This window comes from Sinocyclocheilus rhinocerous, unplaced genomic scaffold, assembly GCF_001515625.1.
Source record: "Sinocyclocheilus rhinocerous isolate Xijiao unplaced genomic scaffold, SAMN03320098_v1.1 scaffold1515, whole genome shotgun sequence".
Classification (NCBI taxonomy): Eukaryota; Metazoa; Chordata; class Actinopteri; order Cypriniformes; family Cyprinidae; genus Sinocyclocheilus; species Sinocyclocheilus rhinocerous.
Genome location: NW_015627243.1, coordinates 190,364 through 204,381, shown reverse-complemented (window position 1 = coordinate 204,381; position 14,018 = coordinate 190,364). Strand labels below are relative to the sequence as shown.

The 14,018-nt window shown below is 34.9% G+C and overlaps 3 protein-coding genes across 5 annotated transcripts; 1 reads left to right on the top strand and 2 right to left on the bottom strand.

The window, feature by feature from the left end:
* The first annotated feature begins 614 nt into the window (after positions 1-614).
* tmem234 (transmembrane protein 234) lies at positions 615-2,744 on the top strand. 3 transcript variants are annotated; one of them, XM_016533251.1, is made up of 5 exons: positions 627-787; positions 1,130-1,281; positions 1,420-1,486; positions 2,065-2,157; positions 2,255-2,732. In XM_016533251.1, exons 1-5 carry the CDS (start codon positions 775-777, stop codon positions 2,413-2,415), a joined length of 486 nt encoding a protein of 161 aa, XP_016388737.1. In that variant the 5' UTR covers positions 627-774; the 3' UTR covers positions 2,416-2,732. The 3 variants fall into 3 exon arrangements, with proteins under 3 accessions (XP_016388747.1, XP_016388737.1, XP_016388729.1); XM_016533261.1 differs by lacking the exon at positions 2,065-2,157 and having other exon boundaries at positions 615-787; positions 2,255-2,744; XM_016533243.1 differs by lacking the exon at positions 627-787 and having other exon boundaries at positions 1,051-1,281; positions 2,255-2,738.
* Positions 2,745-2,866: 122 nt separating this feature from the next.
* On the bottom strand, positions 2,867-8,979 carry LOC107724332 (doublecortin domain-containing protein 2B-like). The gene is made up of 15 exons (XM_016533215.1): positions 8,810-8,979; positions 8,477-8,581; positions 8,092-8,290; positions 7,013-7,070; positions 6,252-6,322; positions 6,007-6,138; positions 5,740-5,886; positions 5,078-5,117; positions 4,696-4,755; positions 4,327-4,504; positions 4,110-4,219; positions 3,973-4,044; positions 3,726-3,899; positions 3,383-3,478; positions 2,867-2,964 (listed from the first exon to the last, which is right to left on the bottom strand). The coding sequence occupies exons 2-15, from the start codon at positions 8,556-8,558 to the stop codon at positions 2,887-2,889; spliced, it is 1,497 nt and encodes a 498-aa protein (XP_016388701.1). The 5' UTR covers positions 8,559-8,581; positions 8,810-8,979; the 3' UTR covers positions 2,867-2,886.
* A 2,942-nt stretch (positions 8,980-11,921) lies between these two features.
* LOC107724582 (IQ domain-containing protein C) lies at positions 11,922-13,722 on the bottom strand. Its single transcript, XM_016533566.1, has 5 exons — positions 13,589-13,722; positions 13,048-13,191; positions 12,566-12,866; positions 12,340-12,461; positions 11,922-12,235 (listed from the first exon to the last, which is right to left on the bottom strand). The coding sequence occupies exons 1-5, from the start codon at positions 13,628-13,630 to the stop codon at positions 12,197-12,199; spliced, it is 648 nt and encodes a 215-aa protein (XP_016389052.1). The 5' UTR covers positions 13,631-13,722; the 3' UTR covers positions 11,922-12,196.
* Between the last annotated feature and the right edge of the window lie 296 nt (positions 13,723-14,018).

Genomic DNA, 14,018 nt, shown 5'->3' with positions numbered 1-14,018 from the left:
ATCATTTAATTCATCTCCGGTATCATCAATGCAGGTGGAGATGGGAGAAATGCCTTTATGCATCAGACGAATGAAGTTAATGTTGTTTTTATTTTTTTTTCCCCTTCTCGCATTATGTCAATCCCATAAGCACGTATTCTGTTCCACACCCTAGTCCAGTCGGTGGCGGTAATGCACCTACAAGTTGGTTTGCCAACCGCCAATAAACACCAAAGAAGAAGAAAAAGAAGAACGTTGTGCACCGGTTTGAGCTTGAACTTGCTCCAGGTGTTCAGTGTTGCTAGCTTAAGCCTTAAGGAAATAAGTTAAATTAATAGAACTCCCACCATCTAGGCTATACCTCCGGACCAAAGTGGATTTTGTTTTCCAGTTAAAAGTGTCTCCTAATTTATATTTAAGTTAAAAATTATATAAACCTACTTTGCATCGATACAACATGCAGACGGAATTTCAGGAAATGTAATGTAACGTTAGCCTAATTTAGTATCTGCTTTACTCGGACCAATTTTATTAACGTCTACCTTTTCAAAACTCTTGTTTTAAATTTTGTTCTTGGTATGCGGATGTTTCGTGTTCCAATCAACGGAACAAATGTCTTTTATTTTAAAATCTTCGCGTTTTTGAACTGCAGATCTTAAGCTACAATGGATAGACAAGAGCCGCTTGAAACGAAGGGCGGCCGTGTCGTTTTAACCAATCTGTCTGAGTTAGATATCAACAGGAAGCAGAAACTGGTCGTCAAGGAAGCACCAGATTACTTACGGAAGAATAGAAATGGTGTCAACAAGTAAGATTGCCGTGTATTTTTATTGAGTTTTTCCAAATGTTTTGGCAATGTCGTCTACAACTGTCTAACTAAACAAATAAATTAGTTCACCACCACACACAGTGTTAAAGATAAATTGTAGTCGTTGATAAAACTGCAAGTGATTCTTTGCTCGCGTGCCTGTGCAAACCAATAAGTTTAACGTTAAAAGCGAGACATTTTGGTGCTTTCTCGAAACTGTGTCGAGTAAATAATAATTATGTGATCAACTGATCTGCATAGTTTAATGTAGAAGGTCCATGTTGCGTTTTAAAAAAAATTGTAATGTATGTAATAGAAACGTCCTAATAATGTTCTCTGTAGGTGAAGTGTTTTGTCTTTTGTTGGTCGCGATGTTGTGGGGAGGCACAAACCCATTCCTGAAAAAAGGCACAGAGGGCATTGAAGGGGTTCAGAAAGACAATAAACTCCTCCAGTTTCTGGCTGAGATCAAATTCCTGTTTCTCAATATGAAGGTGTGTTTTATAATCCTTTTATGCGCATATAACAACAAGTGCTTATGAGAATTTGTGTGTGTGTGTGTGTGTGTATTTATAATTAATTTGTGTGTGTGTGTATTTATAATTAATTTACCTATTTATTATTTAAAATAGTATTTGGTCCCATTCCTCTTGAACCAAAGTGGATCATTAGTGTTCTACTTCACTCTTGCTTCTACAGGTGAGAAGTTTATTGTCTCCACAAGTTTCTAGGTATTGACTGTCTGTTCTTAGTAGCATAGTATCGTACTACTATTTCTGCAGTATATATGAGGCTGAAGCTGGATTCAGTCTCATACAGTATATAGTACATATACTGTGCACAATATTCACATTTTCTGTATGCATGGAATATCTGGATGACCTGTTACACTGTCCAAAATAGCAGTATAATTCAGAGAATACTGTAATACTATCCCACTGTGTGATGCACTAAACTGTTTTGAATCAGGCTGCTAAAAGGTAACATTTTTGCACAAAGACTTGATTCCAAAAATTTTTTTTTATTTCTAAGATGATATTGGTCCCAAATTGCCTAATTAAAATGCAACATGACAATGTGAAATGTCCTTTTTAATTTAAACTGTAGGCAGCATATGCTTGCTGTTTAGTATGCAGTTAGTAAGCTGGTATTCCAAGCATAACCACTGTGCAGCCATCAAAAACATTTATTGCAAATATTAAGGCTTAAACTCTTTGGGCGTACACACATATTAGCAAGCATTAGTCTTGCATTTTTAAGTGCTGTTTGTTTTGTAGATCTGTCTCTGGCTGTTCCCATGGTGAACTCCCTCACATTTCTGTTCACGTTATTAATGGGTAAATTGCTTGGAGAAGAGTTTGGAGGAAAGAGTAAGTAGCTTCTGTGCTACTAACATTCTCTTTCTCTCTCTCTCTCTCTCTCAGTATAGCTACACAGGTCTTTGACTCTGTCTCTCTGCTCATGTAGGAGCTGTGCTGGGTATGTTACTCATCATGTCTGGAGTGACTGTGTGCGTGCTGAGTTCTGTCTCTGAGACGGACAGCGCAGGAGCCCACAACACAAGTGACCACTACATTCCACTGGACAAGGAGGTGAAGGAGGACTGTGGATCTGCTCCAGCCATGTGATCACACCTCACACACACAAACATATTCATCTGACACTATATCTGTGCTGCTCCATTTTCAGTATGTGCTGTGAATTTGTGCTAAGAGGAGGTGATGGATGACTTTATATCTGTACTTGAACCATGCTGGTGAAATCCAAATGTTTTGCACTTTAATTGCTACTGTGGAAAGAGTAACTTTTAAGTGTGTGGATTGTGGAACATACAAAATACTTGTATATATTGTATTATTAACTGATATTTATATGGATTCGTATTAATAATGTGAAAGTGCCCAGTGTTTAAATACTTTTATTTTAAACGTCTTTTACATTCAGAGGTATTATTTTGTTAAACATAAGAAATAAAAAAATAAAAACATTTCTCAGTGAATCTCTGCATGCTGTAAGATCACTGTTACTTTGCAAGGGTACATTATTTTAAATGCTGTTCATTCACCAAAGCAATCCCAATTTCATAGCGAACTCCATGTTCAGAGAATGTGTGTATCTTCAGCCTGAAGAGGTCGCTCAGCATCCCTGTCTGTCTGTTCCTCATGAGAAACCCCAGTCTGATACACACACACATACACATACAGAGCAACACAATGTGTTTAGATGGTTATTACTTACAAATTTACAATAATAGCTAAGTATGTAAGTCTGCCACATCTAATTTCCATTATCTGTGACAGTTCTGATAATGGACTATGAATTAAAAGGTACAAAGATGTCACAGATGCAGTTTCCTAAGGTACATAAGCTAAAAGGTACATTTTAGTACCTTAAAGGTACATTATAGTTCATATTAGTTCCTTTTGAAAGGGACACAACAGTGACAGTTTGGTACCTTTTTTTGAGAGTATAATCATATAAGCCCTTTAATTTAAATGACACTATATAAAGGGGAAAAAATGTCAAAATACTACTGCATAATTTGCATATATTATTGAATGCATCAAATATATTGTTTAAAACTCATAAACTGACAGGTTCTTGCTGTGTTACTTCACTTCGTAGGGAATGTTTAGAGACTTTGGGTGATGAAGATGATGAAGAAGATCTGGAATGCCGTGTGGGTGACTCCTAATATAAAAAGAAGAAAAAATCTCAAGGCTTTTACTGTACATAAGACGGCAGCCCTGAAAAAAATCTGCATGATTTGATAGTATAATATACAATAATACTATAACCATTCTATATATACATAATATATATATACAGTACATATACATACACTTTAAGCTGATTCAATTCCATGTAAGTCTAAGTGAAAAACAAATGACGTAAAAAATGCAACAAAAAAAAGTCAGGTCAATGCTTAGTGTCTTACAACATGTTTGTTTGTATCATGCTGAGACTCTTTGCTGGACGTGTATCCCTGCTGTGCTTCTCTCTGTGAAGCTGACGTGTCCTCCCTTGTCTCCCTCTCAGACACTACAAACTCTTTCTCTCTGTTCTCACTGGAGAGATCAGTTGATGGCCTGTGTAGTTCAGCTGAATTTCTCTTTAATACAACAAACAATTAGTTATTTCATGATCAAGTCATCGTTACATTAATGTGTATTTCACACACTCACATGATTTATGTTGGCTGTATCAAACTGGTTACTTTCAAGAAGATCCTCATCCTCCACAACTTCTGCTTCTCTCTGAAATTATAAACATTTTTATAGTAGACGAGATGAGATGAGACAAAAGAAGATTAGAGGTGTACCTGGTCAATGGGAAGCTCTACAGCTGTGTTTTCATCCTCTGCGACCTCCTCAGCACCTCGAACCTCCTCCCTCATCCTGCTCTTAGAGGCCTTAAACACACTGGGCTCATCTAACACAATTAAACAATATCACACAAGAAAGACTGCAACACTTTAATAATAAGTTACATTTTAGACACAGTATGGAGTACTATTTTTTTATTTATTCAGCATTCACCTGTTGCGGCTCTAGGAGGGGGTCTGTTTGTGGGAGGGTGTCTGCGGACTCTCACAGGTCTGGCGTAGAAAACAGAGTTTTCCTCTCTTTCTCCTCGCCTTCCTCTCCTCTTAACCGGCTGAGGGGAGCTCTCTCGCTCCACCTCATCTCCTGTGGACTTCACACGCCTGCCTTCCCTCTAAAGCAGACACCATTTACACAAGATGCTTACAGGATGATTGTGACAAGTTCAATAAAGTGGGTCAATGATCTGAAAACTTTTTGTATTTAGTTGAACAATGATGGAAAAGCAATGGACACTAACTAGTATCTATCTATCTATCTATCGATCTGTGTGTGTGTGTGTGAAAAAAAGTACTTGTTTTTTACCTCATGTGAATTCATTAGGGTGGAGTCACTGTGGCTGTCCTGGGGAAACATCTTTCTACTCTGAGTTGGATCGTCATGAGAGAATAATAAGGAACTTCAATAGAACAAATGTCTCATTGAAATGTATTTGTCTTGACATATTAAAAATAACTATGCAGTGGAGTCCATAAGTCTGAGACCTCATTAAAAATTCTGGGAGTAAAAATCTAATTTAGACCTGAAAATAAAATTTTGGATTTAAAGAAAAAAATACATTTTTGTAAACCTTTTCATTCAAATAAATGTACTACGTTTTTAATGATTTGTAATGTTTTTAGTTACAAAAATAAATAATTTTCTCAGATATATTTCAACTCCACTGTATATTAATTGTAAATAGTACCTCAATTCTTCTCTGTAATCCTCTGTCTCCTGCATAATGTCTACAGTGAAGACAGACAGATCCAGTTTAACGGGGTTTTTTTAAACTTACACTACCATTCAAAAGTTTGGGGTCTAAGATTTTTTAATATTTCTGAAAGAAGTCTTTAATGCTCACCAAGGCTGCATTTATTTGCTACATAGTAAAACAGTAATATTGCAAAATATTATTACAATTCAAAACAACTCTTTTCTATTTGAATATATTATACAATTGTATTTATTCCTGTGATGGCAAAGCTGAATTTTCAGCAGCGTTTACTCTATATTCTAGTACACTGTTTTGGTGCTCAAGAAACATTTCTTATTATTAACAATGATGAAAACATTTGTGCTGCTTAATATTTTCGTAGAAATTGGGATACATTTTTTTAGGATTCTTTTTTCAGATTCTTCTTTAATGAATAGAAAGTTCAAAATAAATTTCTATTTTAAATAGTTTCTATTTTGTAATATTTTAAATGTCTTTACTGTCACTTTTGATCAATTTAATTTTAATGCATTCTTGTTGAATAAAAGTAATAATTTCTTTTAAAAAACACTTACAGACCCCAAACTTTTGAATGATAGTGTATGTGCATAATAATTACATTACCGTCTATCCCAATTAGCTACCAACATCACCTGTCTGCACTGTTGCCTGTTGCTTTGTCCAGCAGTATCTCCACATATGGAAGTTTCTTGAACCTCTCTGTTCCCACAGCTACATAACTTTGGCCACTCTCCAGATCCTCAGTGGAGGTCACTGTGAAGCCCTCCAGAGTACAAAGCCTGAGAGGTAAAAGGTGAAATGATTATGGAATGAAAACAACCTTAAACAGTGTCTGAGGATATAAATATGACATGCTTCATAAGTTCATTATAAAACAATCAGTATGTGTGACTGAATACCTGCGCACGGCTCCTGTGCGAAGCATGGCTTTTTCAGAAATGAGGCGCAGGATCTGCTCTAGATTTTTCTGCATGTGGCGGGGAATGATAAGACGCATGGCAGGACTGAGGATGTCTCCATTCCTAAATACACTATGTATGAGTGCGAAAAGAAGAATGAAGAATAAGTCTGGATATCTTGTGAAAGGATGAGAAAAACCGGTTTAACAGAGGTAAAACTCTGAGTGTGCATTTAAAGTTCTCACTGTATGATGCAGGGCAGAGTGATGGCCTTCCTCCATTTTGCAGACACATTAGGCCTGACAAGTGCTTTAGCCTGTAATAAAAGTTGATTCTGATTCTGATTAGTCAATCACAGCATTCTGAGGTCAAATTTTTCTCATATAATGACAGTTAAACTATATAATTGGCCGTTTTCTCAGGAAACTAATTTCCCACAAAGCTTGTGTCTCTCATATCACTTTGCGGCCACTTTATTGTCACATAATACAATAACTGAAAATCAATATTTCATGTCCATTTATTTACTTGCCAATTAGCTGTGTAATAAGCAGGTTAATGTGAAGCCAGTGATTTTCCATCAGCATAAATCAAGGTGCAGTGTGTGTGTTGACGCTGAGTCAGTCAACAGTGGTTTTAGCAGCTCTGTGTGCAGCATTAAGGGGTCAGGCACTTAAACATGCCCTAACAAGCTTTCTAATCTGATAACACAAACAGTGTGTCTCCCCTGGCCTTCTATTGTTGGAAGGGACAATAACACCCCTCACTCCCTATCCTCCTCTTTATAACACACTTCAGCTAAGCATCCACAGCAACATAAAAACACAAACACAACATAACATCCCAGTAGACAGACAAACAAGACACACTGACTCTATCTGGTATGATTTTTGATACCTAAATTCAAACTTTAGAATACCATGACTTATAGGTTAATTGGTCAGATCTGTTCAACTGAATAAAAAGTCACAAATAAACAGTAAGTATTGAACTCTCACATGTATACCTGGGCCGGTTCCACAGCTCTGCACAGTGGACCTTTCTTCAGTCCTGAAGTCAGATAACTAAACATTTACAGAAAAGACAAGCTAAATATGATGCATCTTTTCATGATGCATCATCGCAATATTAAGCCTGTTGAACCAGAAACAATAAATCTAGAATCTAATTTCAAGATGCCTGATCATAAATTCTGCTTTCCAATTTCCCACAAAGTTAAATAAGCACCTCTCTAAAAGGTCATTTTCTATAAGAAGGGATTTGCATTTGCATTTACATTAATTCATTTGCATTTACATTAAATAAACTGTTATGTAATTAAAATTATACAAAACACTTAATGCCCACATTTAGAAAGATAGGATAAGTATACTTCTCAAGCAAAACAGTTCATAAAGAAAGGTTTTTTAAAGGTTTAAAGGATAAAACATAAATAATGCATATATACTGTTCAAAATGTGAGCTGAGGGGAACTGACTTTATACTAAAAATAACAGACCAATTGGATACAAAAATTTCATAATGCGTAGTACCATTTTTTTGTAGATGCCACGTGATTCAGTGTTATTTCAGTATCATTTATATACTGTTATAATATTTAACAATATTTAGAAAAATGAATATATTAGTTATTAATTATATATTTTCAGAATTGTAGTAGTTTTCTTAGTTATTTTAATTTTAGCATTAGTAAATTTTATTAGTTTTGGATGTTTTTTTTTTTTTGCTTTTAGCTTTTTAGCTAAAATTTAGATTTTGGTAATTATAGTACTACAACTTCTTTATTTCATCATATTTATTTCAGTTATCTGCCATTTCTCATTTTTTTCATTTAGTTTTTTAAAGTTTACATTTTTCATCTAATACTTATATTTTATTTCAGTTTCTGAAAACAATTTTCAATTTCAGTTTTAGTTAACAATAACAACACTGAATGATATTTAAAGTAATTCATACAATGTTAAGTGTGGCTGAAGTGTCCAATCACAGGGACCACTGATTCTCAGCATCTAGTTCAGACCATTGAACACTGATGGAAAGTATTATTATTTAGATTATTCTCATTATGAATGAATTGACACTTACTCTAGTTTCTTAAAGCGCTCAAACCCTGCGGCCACATACTGTGCCCCTTGCTGTAGGTCACTAAGGTCTGTGACCCGATGACCGTAGTGTGGCGTATAAAGAGTTCGAACAGCTAACGGAGCTCCGATACTGAGAGTGATGTCATTAAGAAACGCATCCATGGTGGAGATTTGCCTCTGGTTTACCACAAATCTCCTTCCTGATCCAGAAAGACATTCATATATAGAGACATATATTAAACACACACACACACACACACAAAGTTTCATTTCAGACAAATGCATGTTTTTGAGAGTGCTGTGAAAATGATACATGTTGTACATCACTGCAGTAACATTTTTAAGCACTGTGTGTGCAACAAACAACCCACCAAACCTGTTCTAACCTGAAAAGAAGGGGTCTCCATTTCTGTAGACCTTCACACTCTTGACTGGAGGCAGGTGACTAGTGACACCAGTGGATGCCATGACCCAAAATTAGCCACATTAACACACACCTGTTAAATAAACACAAACTGAGAGCAACTCCTACATAGGATAACTTACTTATGCCATCATATTTAACCATAAATGTGTTAATTGATAACACTGAAAAAGTACAAATCCGAACCTTTATTCACACCTTAAACGCACAAAAACTCACAAATTGATTCACGTAACGTTACAGCTGAGAGAAGCATTCACGTTTATGCAAATCCACACACACTCACAAAATACTTACAGAGAAAGCTTGTTATCCAGTTGATCACCTGGAGAAAACCCCTAAGTTCATCTGTTCTGTTATTTGTGCTGATTATTTTTCAGTGTTTATTTCTAATATTAAAGCACTGAGTGTGAGAGACTCGAACACCTCATCCAGACTCCCTCCCTCTCGCACACACACTGGAGTGTTTCCTGGTTGCCATGGCAGCATTACTAACTATGGCGGCGGCCTTTGTGGGATTTTACAATCAGCAACAACAAGACGGAGACGCTGAGGGAGGAGAAGAGGGTTCGAGAGAGGGCAGCAGAAATACTTAAAATTATAAATTACATCATCTAGAAGATTTTAAAATTCATCACTTTATTCTACTTAGAAGTAGGTTTTGAAAATCCGACATTTGTTTGTAGAGGTTGTTCGTGGCTTTAGTGAATTATGCCACTTATCATCACCCACAGACAACAGAAACATTTAAACACAGGGACGTAAAGAACCTGTGGAGTGATAAAGAAAAAAAAACAGCCTCCTGTTTACCATTTGCAATAAATATAAATCAGCTAGTCAGAAATTCTGTGTGACATTGTTTAGTCAAAAGCTTTGTTTTTTATCTTTAATTTTTTTTCTTTATTATTCTAATGTAACTGAACAGGGATTCCTGTAATTCGGTTATTATTATTATATACTATTTTGTGGGTTGTAGGTTGCCAAGTTTAATTAATTTTATTTCTATAGCTCTTCACAATTGTTTCAAAGCAGCCTTACAGAGGTTTATAATCAGAGCTGGGTAACTGATTACATGTAATCTGGATTACATAATTAGATTCCCAAAATTAAGTACTTGTAATTAGATTAAATTGCATTTTAAAATACTCCAAATCAGACTACAGGTAACTTTTATTGATTACATGATGACATATTATTCAATTAATGGCAATAAATTATGTTCATATATATATTCATAATTTTCCTTTCTAAAATAGCCTACTGCTACAGTCAGAAATTCTTCTAGTTTTGCGGACATTCACAAAAACACCAGACACTAGCCAGGTGGATATAATTACACAGACATTTGAGAGGCCACACAGCATTTGACCACTGGATTTACAACAATCATTTCAGTTTTAAGTGATTTCTTAGCATTTCAACATTACATCAACTACTGATAAACAGGTAGTCTATTACTTTGTCTTTGGAAGGTTTTTGTCTTTCGAACACATTAGAATGCACAAATTCACGTTATTTTTTATTTAGCCTACATGTAATGCAGGGATTCCAAAACTTTTTTTGTCAGTCGAACCTCTTTCACTTTATATATTTACTTGAAGTACCCCTGAGATTTTTAATAATTAACATTTGCATGTTCACGGTTCTCTGATGTTGGTTAATGGTCACATGACATGCAGGTATACAAATAATATATATATTGTTTTAAATAAAAAGTTTTATTTTGATTGATGTTATTTTAAAATGATTTATTTTAATTTTACATCGTTATGATTTTATTATTTGCTTTTCATTAAACTCACAAATCCCCTGCAGTTCCTTTACAAACCCCAGTTTGGGAAACCTTGACATAATGTAATGTTTAATGCACTTCATTTTGTCAAAACCAACAAATGGAATATACTTTCTTTTCCTTTGCATTTTTAGATTAATATGGTACAAGATTATCCTATTTAAATCAATGTGATAAACAAGTTAGGTCAAAATAATCTAAAAGTAGTCTGATTATATTACCTAAAATGTGCAATGTAATGGATTACATTAGAAACGACTAAAAACACATATGTTCCATCTTTATTTGACCCTCTAACTCTAGCACTTTCTATTCTATTTTAATTCTACTTTATCGATTATCTTTTTTTTTTATTAAAAAAAAAACTAACACTAGCTTGCTTTATATTTTTTATATTCTATCTACTTGTTTTTCTTTGTTTGTGTGTGTGTGTGTGTGTGTATATATATATATATATAAATAAATACCTTGCTACGTGTTCTGCGTTAGGTTAACCGAGACTTGTCATTTGCACTTACATATTGTTGCTCTTTTGTTAGTTTTGATTGTTTCTATTGTCCTCATTTGTAAGTCGCATTGGATAAAAGCGTCTGCTAAATGACTAAATGTAAATGTAAATGATTACGATACGAACTACAATTTTTGTCATGTAATTTGGAATCAGTAACGGATTAGTTTGTACGTAATCTACCCAGCTCTGTTTATAATACCTTAATATCTTCAGACGTTGTAGTCGGATTTAGCAGATTCGACCTGGGCAATAATATAGTTTAGGCTTACACCGATATAAACAATCAAATAGCTGGGATTTGCTATATAGTGCATATCGCTTCGTGAGTGTATTGTAGGCTCTGCATTTAGATAAAGTTGGATATACTTCCTGTATATATCCAAATTCACATATATACAGCGGTATACGTGCCTATACTCAGGTAAAGTGGAGGTACTACTAGGTTATATCCATCTTTAAATATATCACTAGTCAATAATATAAACAATATATATATATATATATATATATATATAAGTTTAGGCTTACACCGATATAAACAATCAAATAGCTGGGATTTGCTATATAGTGCATATCGCTTCGTGAGTGTATTGTAGGCTCTGCATTTAGATAAAGTTGGATATACTTCCTGTATATATCCAAATTCACATATATACAGCGGTATACGTGCCTATACTCAGGTAAAGTGGAGGTACTACTAGGTTATATCCATCTTTAAATATATCACTAGTCAATAATATAAACAATATATATATATATATATATACAGTATATAATTATTATGCATATAATTGACAGGGTTAAAATGTTTATTATATCGCTCACCCATAAACAACTAAACTAAAGATTTAATTGAAAGTCATGGCATGATACTACTTATACATAAAACATTGTACGTAGTAGCCTATATAATATATTTAGTACCCTAGTGTATAAGCCAAAGGCAACTGTGGCAAGGCAAGAAAAAAACCATGAGAGAAACCAGGGCAGGCAACATCAAGAGTTCTCATGTGGTTACACAGTCTAAATACAAGTCAATAATTAAATAGATATTTCACTACATTGACCGAACTGTAAGATAAGGTTGTGGGAGCCTTTGACGTCCATCTAGGATTGAACTGTACTGGCTTTGTGTGATACAGAAAAATTAGTCTCTCTTCCATCTCCATCACTTGCATATTATATTTATTTCTGAAATGCCATTTTTACAAAAATAAAAATCTTCTTTAACACAAACCCGTTTATAGACAAAAGAAGCTCATAAATAAATATAATTTACGACAATTCTCAAACATTCTGTGCTGTAAATGATACAATAATACAGAAATAATGAGAAAACATCTCTTAAAATGTTGGCCCACTTCAGAACTGGTCCAGTATCAGTGTGGCACATCCATTCTCTGTTTGAGGGTAAAATACTACAAAAGAAGCAGAGCAGAATAATTTTATAGACTAACACACACAGACACACACACACACACACAAATAAACATTAATGTTAAAAATTCCAAACTTTCCCCACTTTCTTTCTGCTACTGATGGCTTGCTGGATCCACAGCAGCTCCATAGCTAAAGTGCTCCGCTGCTGCTTCAGAGAGTCAAGAGTGTGTTCTGTGTCTTTAAAAACTGAATGCAAATTTGGTCCTGCCAAAACAAAACACAAACACATAAGGGTCTCAAATAAGTCCTGTCTGTTTTTTAAAATCTCTGTATCCTTTTTTTGGGGTCAAAATCTTTTCTCAAAGTACCTGTCTGAAATAAGCTGCTGTGGCTGACATCTGAATTCACGGTACTGCAAAGTGTCGTAGAATCATCCATCAGGTTTTGTATGACCACATTCTCTCCTCTCTTGTCCACAATACCATCCACAGGTGTGGAAGTATCTCTGCTGGCTGTTTCAGCAGCTTCGTCTCTCTCTGGTACCTGGATTTCAGACTGTGGGAGAGATTTCTCACTGCCCTGATTCTCTGTTTTCTGTTCCCTCTCTGAATCATCCAGACGGTCATGTGACTGAAACCTGGAGCGTTCATACTGCAGCAATAGGCTTTCCTATGGATTACATTATACACATTTATCATTATGCAACATGAAAACAAAACATTATCTGAAAATCTTAAAAGTGATAATGAAACTTTAAGGCATACTTTCTACGAGTAACAAATAAACAGCTTAGGATGTTTTAAAATAATAGTAGACAGAAAGAGAAATGGGCAATGACAGAAAGGCTCACAGTGTCAGTGAAGTGAGGTTTGGGAATTATGTTTCCTCTCCACTGCAGGTGATCCAATCCTCCATCAATCTCTCGCACTATCTCTTCAAACTGAGTCCGAACCAAACTCAGTCCTTTCCTCATCACATAACCACGACACTGAGCCTGGAGCGGGCACAATATTAGCTTTACTTTCCTGATACTGCGACTAAACTAAACGAAGTTATAAGAACTTAATTCTATTGATAAAAACAGCAGACGGACTGTAAGACTAAAAAGCTAATTTCATAGTAATCTATTAAATTAAAAAGAAAAAGATGAATTGATTGAAGAAGAAAAAAACAGACACCCCAGGACTAAGGAAAAAAAAATCAAATCAACTCAATCAAATAAAAAAAATCATATAAAATGAAAATATTGAACTTCGCGACTGTAAACAAACACAGGTACTCATCCGATACAGGGCAAAATAAGTTACTTATAAATTACTGACAACAAATTCATACACATTAACTTTAGAAATAGAATCTCTAATGATTATAGTAATAATAATAAACAATACCTGCAACCGAGTTATTGCCTGAATCCATTCCTGTTCGTTCATAGCTCCGTTCTCTGTTTGAACCACCAGGTTTGAACAGCTGATTGTGTCTATTTCTTCCCCTGTAGACAGACCGAGGAACAGACTCGCCTGCAGCTCCGTACCGCCACCTGCTGTTTGGAAGAGGTTTTAAGAATAAGGTCGTTTCCGTAGCACTCCTCAAAATAAGCTTAGTTTGATCTTCTTTTAGCATAATTTAGTGAAAATAGAGGTAAGTAATAAAACAAAAATCAATACTTTGGTTTGAGCGTATTGTTGCCTTGTCTTAGGTTGCTTCTAAACTTGTAATATGGAAACGATGGAAACTGACAAATCATTAAAAAATATGTTTCCTTTATCCAAACCAAAATGCTTTAAATAAAACTAATAAAAAACTCTAATAAAACAAAAC

What these genes read in the sequence shown, in the direction of transcription:
- tmem234 (XM_016533243.1), top strand. Translation starts at nt 1,066, where the DNA reads ATGTTGCGTTTTAAAAAAAATTGTAATGTATGTAATAGAAACGTCCTA. An exon ending in TCCTGTTTCTCAATATGAAG is followed by an intron (nt 1,282 to 1,419) that starts GTGTGTTTTATA and finishes TATTTAAAATAG; the next exon opens with TATTTGGTCCCATTCCTCTT. An exon ending in AGAAGAGTTTGGAGGAAAGA is followed by an intron (nt 2,158 to 2,254) that starts GTAAGTAGCTTC and finishes CTGCTCATGTAG; the next exon opens with GAGCTGTGCTGGGTATGTTA.
- LOC107724332 (XM_016533215.1), bottom strand. Translation starts at nt 8,558, where the DNA reads ATGGCATCCACTGGTGTCACTAGTCACCTGCCTCCAGTCAAGAGTGTG. An exon ending in TAGAGCTTCCCATTGACCAG is followed by an intron (nt 4,045 to 4,109) that starts GTACACCTCTAA and finishes TTATAATTTCAG; the next exon opens with AGAGAAGCAGAAGTTGTGGA. An exon ending in AAGTAACACAGCAAGAACCT is followed by an intron (nt 2,965 to 3,382) that starts GTCAGTTTATGA and finishes TGTGTGTATCAG; the next exon opens with ACTGGGGTTTCTCATGAGGA.
- LOC107724582 (XM_016533566.1), bottom strand. Translation starts at nt 13,630, where the DNA reads ATGAACGAACAGGAATGGATTCAGGCAATAACTCGGTTGCAG. An exon ending in AGGCAATAACTCGGTTGCAG is followed by an intron (nt 13,192 to 13,588) that starts GTATTGTTTATT and finishes TGCCCGCTCCAG; the next exon opens with GCTCAGTGTCGTGGTTATGT. An exon ending in CAGCAGCTTATTTCAGACAG is followed by an intron (nt 12,462 to 12,565) that starts GTACTTTGAGAA and finishes TTGTTTTGGCAG; the next exon opens with GACCAAATTTGCATTCAGTT.